The sequence below is a fragment of the Leptonychotes weddellii genome, chromosome 3, assembly GCF_054177405.1.
Source record: "Leptonychotes weddellii isolate Sample4059 chromosome 3, ASM5417740v2, whole genome shotgun sequence".
In the NCBI taxonomy this organism is placed as follows: domain Eukaryota; kingdom Metazoa; phylum Chordata; class Mammalia; order Carnivora; family Phocidae; genus Leptonychotes; species Leptonychotes weddellii.
In genome coordinates, this window is record NC_138371.1 from 63737549 (window position 1) to 63746237 (window position 8689).

At 37.4% G+C, this 8689-nt stretch overlaps 1 protein-coding gene across 4 annotated transcripts in view; it reads right to left on the reverse strand.

Annotated features, from left to right (window-relative positions):
- Positions 1 to 1449, reverse strand: part of SLC4A10 (solute carrier family 4 member 10) — a 283508-nt gene extending 282059 nt beyond the window's left edge. For 3 of the 4 annotated variants that reach the window (XM_081814314.1, XM_081814313.1, XM_081814311.1), the window contains exon 1: positions 1170 to 1448. In XM_081814314.1, the coding sequence (XP_081670440.1) occupies positions 1170 to 1217 (48 nt within the window). In that variant the 5' untranslated portion in view covers positions 1218 to 1448. Of the gene's footprint in view, positions 1 to 1169 lie in introns of all 4 variants that reach the window. The other variant, XM_081814312.1, reaches the window with a different exon arrangement.
- Between the last annotated feature and the right edge of the window lie 7240 nt (positions 1450 to 8689).

The following is an 8689-nucleotide window of genomic DNA, read 5'->3' on the forward strand; positions in this document are numbered from 1 at the left end:
GCAAACTGGCATCTTTTGCAGATTTTGAGCCCAGCAGGAGAGGTAAGGTCCTAAAAATACAGTGGCCCAGAATTTGCCCACTCCCCCTGAGGTATCATTTGATGTAAAGATGTGTTCAAAGCCTAGAAATGGACTTGGAAATGGACAGCCTGCTGCCAGTCCCTAGTCTGCAAGGTGGGTCACCAACCTGAGTAACAGAGAGCTGAGAGGAGCCCCTTTTCCTGGTTTGGCGCAGGGAGGAGGTTTCTGCTGCTCTGAGCTGTGATAGTGCTGATAGATGGCTGGAAGCTTACATTTGGCATTTCTGTTGCGTCAAGAAAATACTGTTGTTGTTGTTGTTTTTCTTTTTTTCCTTGAACACAGCAACATCAGCTGCTCCAGACTGAGAAAGATGTTGCCTGAAGAGCTACAAAGTCTGTGAGCCAGCCAGAGAGATTGTGGAGAGGATAGGCAAACCGACAACTTACCCAAGAATTAGATCTAGGGAGGTGTCTTAAGACCCAGAAATAAACAGGCTTTTTCTAAATGACAATTCAGGAACCTTTCAGATATTCAACGCTGAATTGTCTGCTTGTCCCCCCAAAACACACACCTTCTTTGTATGTGAACCATGACACATTTCCTTTTAAGAGACTGACAGAATACACACACACACACACACACAAATCCTCCTGTTCTCCTTTCCCCTGGTTTCTGCAGACTAAATCTCTGGAGCTGCAACAGCAGCAGATTCCCTTACCTCACTGCCAGGGGGGTGAGGCATAGGGAGGAAATTTATCATGAATGGAATATGATAAAAAAAAGGGGGGGCTTCTTTGCAGGGTCTTCAGCCACCACTGCACAGCCTGAGAAACAGAGATAGGCAGAAACCGGCTGGAAGAGAGACACACAGCTGCCCCTGCTGCTAAAACCTAGCCATCTCTTCCAACAGCAACAGACATGAGACATTTCATCACCGTAGTGCATCCATATTGAGAAGAGGGGGGAAAAAATCATGTGCTTTGCGTTATGCATTTCAGTCACCCGAGATGGGAGGAGACCCCTGTCCATATGTCGTGGGAGCTATCCACCACCCCAAAAGTACGATCACTGCATCTAGCCAGCCGACCGCTTGCCTGACAGGTTTTGCAGCAAATGCGGTTAATCTGTGACAGCAGGTTGTCTCTTACCGTAGGCAGCAGCGGCTCCATTTGAGCTCCCTGGTCTTTAATCTCCATGTTTTGTAACGCCTCTGGAATAAGCACCTTTCTCTGCAGTGTCTTCAGTGTCCTACACTCAGCCCGGCACTCGCTCTGCTTAGTATTCGGATCAGGTAGCTCTGAAGCAGGAGGCAATTGCACACTCCAACTCACCAGAGTCACATGGCTCCTACTCACTCGGGCTGCTGGCCAGGTTTTGCACTGAATGCCTTGGATCCCTGGGCCGGTAAGAGCGATCTCCCAAGCCCTGTGTCACTGCCCACACCTGGCTACTGGTATAAAATACAGCCTGCAATGCTGCAAGTCTAGTGGACATTAAGAATCTCACCTAAGATGCTAACTTCTTATACAGACTCATCCAAGGGGGACTCCAACCAGCTCAGCCAGATTTTAACACTTTGAGGCACTTCACTTCATTCCCAGAACCCCACAGAGAAGGAGGCATAGTTCAAACAAGAGGATGTTAATAAGGTGTACTAGATGTCCTGCTCCGAGTACATGGGGTCTTTAAAAACAGAAAAGATGACATCAAAATTGACATGCCTTAGTGAGACTGAACTATGCATTAACAACATCATTTAAGTCATTGTTGACTCAGTAAGAATTGGGCAGACAGATACTTTCAATATTTTAATTATGAAAAACTTGGGTAAGTCACACACTATCACAAATAAAATATATTTTTCTATGATTTCCCAATAAAAATAATAAGGAAAGAAAGTATTTTGATAGTAACAATTATCAAGATACTCAAGCATTTTGAAAAGAAAATGAATCTGACAAGAGTAGCCTAAGCATGTACCCTTTTGCCTTAAAAGTCTCAACAAAAGAGGAGTACAGGATTCTCTAACCCATGGGAGAAAATGAGTCAGAGGAGCTCTTTTGTAGGGAAAAGAAGGTGATAATGGCTGTTGAGTGACCACATATTTCCTAGAATTAATTGTAGATCCAGAGTATTTTAAGTAATGAAACCCATGTATCACTGCATCCCAGACTGAGTACAGAGGTTACAAATAAAGAGGGGTTAAACGAGTATGACTAAAAATTATTCAGATAGCTTATCTTAAATAAGATTTTCACCAGATTTAAAAAACATTCATCAGCAGGAGTGAATATTAAATTATTTTCAGCAACACACCAAAATTTTCCACAACATTCCTCATAGGTGGAATTATTAATAAATTTCATCTGTTTACCTTCTCAATATAATTCGTTATAATAAACTATTATTTTGATGATAAGAAAACATTTTTTATAAACTATAATGATTAATATATTTGAGTAGCAACTCTGTGCACAGCACATAGAGATGATACCAAGGACTTAAATAACAAGATGCTGATTGGGAATTTGCTAATTTGGGGTCCAACTTGACTTTCTACCATGGACTGATAAATAAAAGCTCTCTTTCCACTCACATGACCATAGTAGATTATCACAAACTTAATAGAAGAAAAGTGATAACCTCTCTAGAAAGATTATTTCTATCTCATTAGGAAACCCTAAGTCATCCAGTTTATATTTGTTCAAAAAGAATTCAAATATAACTACGAAAAAGTCTGACTTTTTTATTCCAAGAGGCAAAATAAAAATAAGATAGTATTTTAAATTACATTTAATCAATATTTTCCTACAGTGTATATTATTAAACCATGTAGGTACTTTGCTGGAACAACTATTTCCTGAGTGTTCACTATACGCTAGAGCTACTATTTCTATCAACATAACAGGACTTAGCCAGAGTTTCAACAGCAGACATTCTACTTCTAGAGATCCAGCAAGCCCATATCTCTACAGTTCTCTGATCCAAAACACTGAATGCTAGCTTAGCAAAAAGAAAAGTGGGGAAAGAAAGTGATCCTCATTTAACCCACTACTTCTATCTTACACTCTAAAGACGTTAGAATTAAGGCCCATATCCTGAGAAAATATTTCCACATAATAAACAAGTCCCAATGAGAAGATGAGAATGGAATAGATAACTTCTGGGAAGAAAAGCATCACTAGGGAGTGGAATTTTTACTAAAAAAACCATAGAGTTTTACAGATAGGCCCTTGGAAATCAACTTCTCCATTCTTTTTCAAACTCAGAAAGTAAAAAGAACAGAGGTTAGGGAAGAGAAAATCCAACTTGTGTGAGGAGCTTTTTTTTTTTCCCCAACTACATACTGTCCACCTTGGAGATTGTGATATGTCCTTAGTGGAGGCTAAGAAAGGAAATAGCTGGGATATACTTTTTGAAAAATACCCCAGGTAACTTTTACATTTCTCCAAGTCCAGAGCTCTTTCCACTACAGTTAAGCTTCCTTGGATTCTAGATTAAAAATGAGTTACTCTATAGCCTGTTCTATTTAGAAACCCAGTGAGATTTCATTAGCACAATTTGACAGCCATAATTTCAAACATAACATTAAGTATTACAAAGACTGAATATGTCCAAGGAACTGAATGTTCCAGACATTTTACTGGAATGAGCTAACAGTCCAGTTTTCATTCAGTCAGTCCTACTATGTGCAAGGCACTGTGCTACTAATGCTATTTCCTGTCATGCTGAGCAATACTAATGTGGAATTTTCCTCTCTGAAGAATGAAATAAAAGTAGCAATCGGACACAAGCCAACCATACAAAGGGGAATTACAGAAATCACTAAACAGAAGAGCCATCTTCCTTTCCAGCTGCCCATGTAGTGGCCAAGAGAAAAGGAACACAGCCACCATGGTGTGCTTCCTTCCTTGATCCGTCTGGCATCCTGGGACTCTTGCTGACCTCAAATTTTACTAATCCCCCCAAGTATGCAAGTCAGCGTGGAGCCAATGTCCTTTCAGTTCCTACCTCCTTTTGCTATTTTAAGCCCTGGGGGTTAAGATATGCACATTAATATAGTGTTTATCTTAGAGAAGAGGCTATCTAATATTTTATTTGATACATCTAATTGTATTTGAAGAAGACACTGAATTCTAAAGGTTACTACTGCCAACGTTAGTACTTCAAGAAAACATTTTTTCATCCTGGTAGTATTGGGTTCTGGCTTAGATCTGAAAGTCCTTTGCTTTGACTCTTTTTAGTACAAAAGACCTGAACTTTAGGTAGGCAACAAGATCAGAAATATATTCTGAACATTAATATTATGTTGTTGATAATAGTATTAACTCAAGATTAATATTTTTAAATGACTATTTTTCACATACGTCAATGGGTCAGAGCACTGTTCATATCATTTACTTAAGTGTTATCTCCTTTGTACTTCTATCCTTTGGGACCTGTAAATGTTCTGAACAACTTGAAGTGTCTTATGTAGATTTAATAGATTTATCAATCTAAAAGTGCTTAGCTGAATTTGACAAATTCAAGAAATACCCAAACTGTTCTTTCTTGACAACTTAAAAAATGATGACGTCTGACCATTTAGGAAAGGTAAGAATGCTCACTCCCCAATGTTGCATACCATAAAGAACCTCATTGTATAACACTAGAGTTTAAAGGTGGCAAATCTTACTCCTTTTTACAGACGTTCTTGGCCACCAATCTGATAGGCAATCAACTACCAAAAAAGGAATATATGAAATAAGTAATTAAAAAGTCCACTCCAATGTTGGGCAAATATCCAGATTTAAGAGATACCTGAAGTTCCACTTCTCTTAGTTCATGACTGATTTTTCTAATCCTGAATATTGAAACAAAGACTTGATTTTCACTCTGCTCCAATTTACCCATACAGGAATACCTAAAAAAGACCTACTCTGTAGATTGAGTACTAGAAGACAGCATCTTAACCCAGTTCAACTCAATTCAATAAATTTGCAGGAGGGGAGGGGGTTAGGGAAATGGGTGAAAGTGACCAATTATAAAATAAATAAGCCATGGGGATGTAATGTACAGCATGGTGATTATAGTCCATGATACAGTATTGCAAATTTGAAAGAAGTGAGTCTTAAAACTTCCCACAAGAAAAAAAAATTATAACTTTCTATAGTGTCAGTTGGTAACTAGGTTTATTGTGGTGATCATTTTATAATGTATACATATGTTGAATCATTATGCTATATGCCTGAAACATGGGACTCATGAATAATGATTATTTTATTGTAATTCTTCAAAACATGGTATAGAAAAAGGACAAGTTAAGGATTATTTAGCTACAAAATTAACTCTGTAATAAGCGTGATGTTGATTATTTTCAGGTTAGGAATAGAAATGCATTCAGGGGGCGCCTGGGTGGCTCAGTTGTTTAAGCGACTGCCTTCGGCTCAGGTCATGATCCTGGGATCCCGGGATCGAGTCCCGCATCGGGCTCCCTGCTCAGTGGGGAGTCTGCTTCTCACTCTGACTTTCCCCCTCTCATGCTCTCTCTCTATCACTATCTCTCTCAATAAATAAATAAAAATCTTTAAAAAAAAAAAAAAGAAATGCATTCAGGACCATTTGACAAAGACTGTGATCGCTGGGCTTAAAGGCTGATAATTGGAGACGTAGTAAGTTGAGGCATGCATATACTTCTAGCTTACATAACAAGTAAAGGAAAATTTGATTTTTTTTCCACAAAAAGAAATACCCTGAAGATTTTAGATCTCTATTATAAAGGGGAGAAAAATATTATTGGAAATTAATCATTTTGTCTTCTGGTGTACCTCTGTTTTTTGTACATATTTTTACTTAAGCACTTGTCAAATGATATTATTTTTCTTCTCTTCTAAACTGTGACCTCTGTGAATGTAGGATTCATGTTTTGTTTGCTCCTGTATAACTGCTAGTACATGGTGGGTACTCAATTGTTTATTTGTATGTTTAATTAATTAATTAATTTTTATTGAAGTATAATTGATATATAATATTAAATGTAATTATCTGAATTATCTATCATTTTCTTTCTCTCCCCCAACCCCAAACTGGGGCTCACCTAATGGAGAAAAAACACACAGCCCTTTCTCAAGGGTGCACACTGGCAACTAAAGTTCCTTTCCAATTCTTCCCCTCCTCCATTCCAGAGAATCTTTTGCTATGGACAGCCTAGTTCTTCATCTTTCCTTACAATGCTATTATTTAGAAACTGCGTATCCTTTGAGTTTAGGCTTCTGAAATTTAAAAGTGGCCTTTTTTTTTTTAAGTAGGCTCCATGCCCAGCATGGGGCCCAAACTCACCACCCTAAGATCAAGACCTGAGCCGAGATCAAGAGTCAGACACTTAACCAACTGAACCACCCAGGTGTCCCAAAACTGGCTTTCCTATTACATCATCCATTCCTGAGACATTAAATGCCAATGACTAAATTAAGAAATATAAGGTAGTTAAGTAAATGTAGGGGGGAAAACTTGATTATGATAAAAAATATTATCGGGGTGCCTGGGTGGCTCAGTCGGTTGGTTAAGCATCTGTCTTCAGCTTGGGTCATGATCTCAGGGTCTTGGGATCAAGCCCTGCATCAGGCTCTCTGCTCAGCAGGGAGTCTGCTTCTCCCTCTCCCTCTGTGCACTCTCATTTTCTCTCTCTCTCAAATAAATAAATAAAATCTTTTTAAAAAGATAAAAAATATTATCTAACTTCAACATTAATAAAATAGGGTAAAACTGAACAACTGAAAATTGCTCTATTTCTAGTAAGAAAATTAATTATTTAAGTGTCTGAATTCAATACCTCCTCTCAAGAATACAATTATAAATCAAGAAAGATACATAAAAATTGATTTATTCATTTAATAGACATTTACTAAATACCTCCTATGGGCCCAATATTGTGCTAGACACTGAAAATCCCAAGTCCCTACCCCAGGGAGCTCACAATCTGGAAGGGAGACAGATAATCAGACATTCCAAAGACAGTGTGACAGATACGTGAAAGAAATAGAAAGAACACCAAATTATGGAAACAGCCCAAGTGCTCATTGATAGATGAATGGATAAAGAAGATATGGTACATATATACAATGGAATATTATTCAGCCATAAAAAGGAATGAAATCTTGCCGTTTGCAACAACATGAATGGAGCTAGAGAGTATAATGCTAAGTGAAATAAGTCAGTCAGAGAAAGACAAATACCACATGATTTCACTCATATGTGGAATTTAAGAAACAAAACAAGCAAAAGGGAAAAAAAAAAGAGAGAGAAGCGAACCAAGAAACAGACTCTTAACTATAGAGAACAAATTGATGGTTACCAGAGGGGAGGTGTGGGGATTAAGGAGTACACTTGTCATGATGAGCACCAGGTGTTATGGAAGTATTGAATCACTATTTTGTACACCCGAAATGAATATAACACTGTATCTTAACTATACTGGAATTAAAACATAATTTTTGAAAAAAGAATTAATGCATTTCTTATGACCTTGAAATACTACCCAAAAAATGCAGATCCTATAACTGCAGATACTAACAAGTTAAGTAAGAAATTTTTCCATTTATTGCATCATCCGTGTTGGTTTAAATGAACTATTTAAATCAGTTAACAATTCTCAAGAAAACACATACCTTGTAGATAAATATTTCTTAAATTTTATCCATGGGCAATTTACATCAAAATAACCTTCCTTGGGTGCTTCTGAAATTATCTGATTCCTAGGTCCCATCTCCAAAGAGTCTTACCCAGTAAATTGAGTTGAGAACAAGAAACCTGTATTTTTAACAAGAGATTCTGATACAGATGGTCTGACACCATCTATCCCAAATTTTATTTCCATACTTTGTTACTCTAACTATAGCCCTTTTCTTAAAAATGATTGGTTTAAATATCTATAATTATTTAGTAGACAATACCTAGTAGTATATTAGGATAGATCTTAAATGAACTGGTAAATGGTGACATCCACCGTTAAATAAACACCTACCATTGTAGGGAAGTGTTGAATCACTATGTTGTACACCTGAATCTAATATTACACTGTGTTTTAACTAACTGGAATTAAAATAAAAACTTAAAAAAAAAACCTACTATTTATTTAGTGTTTACTACATGTCAGATACTGTGTAAAGTATTTTATATAATTATTTAATTACTCTTCATATGAACCCTGAGATGCATGCATTAAACTCTTTACATATGGGAAAGCTGAAGCTGAGTGAAGTTAAATAACTTGCTGAAAATTACACAGCGATTAAGCAGCAGAGTCAGAAATGCAACCTAGGCAGGGTGTCTGGGTGCCTCAGTCAGTTGAGTGTCTGACTCTTGGTTTTGGCTCAGGTCATGGGGCTCTGCACTCTGTGCAGAGTCTGCTTGAGATTCTCTCTCTCCCTCTCTCTTACCCCTCCCCATCCTCATGCAATAAATAAATAAATAAATAAATAAAATCTTTTTTTAAAAAAAGAAATGCAACCCAAGCTATCTGTCTCCAAAGCACTTACTTTTTGTATCATGCTATAACTGATCTCTAACTTGTTAGATTGTTATATTACAGATAAGATTACTGAATTTTCCCAAACCACAGAGCTGGTAAATGGCAGGGCTGAGATTTAAGTCCAAGAAGGCTGGTTTACTGAGCTTCTTGACCACTACA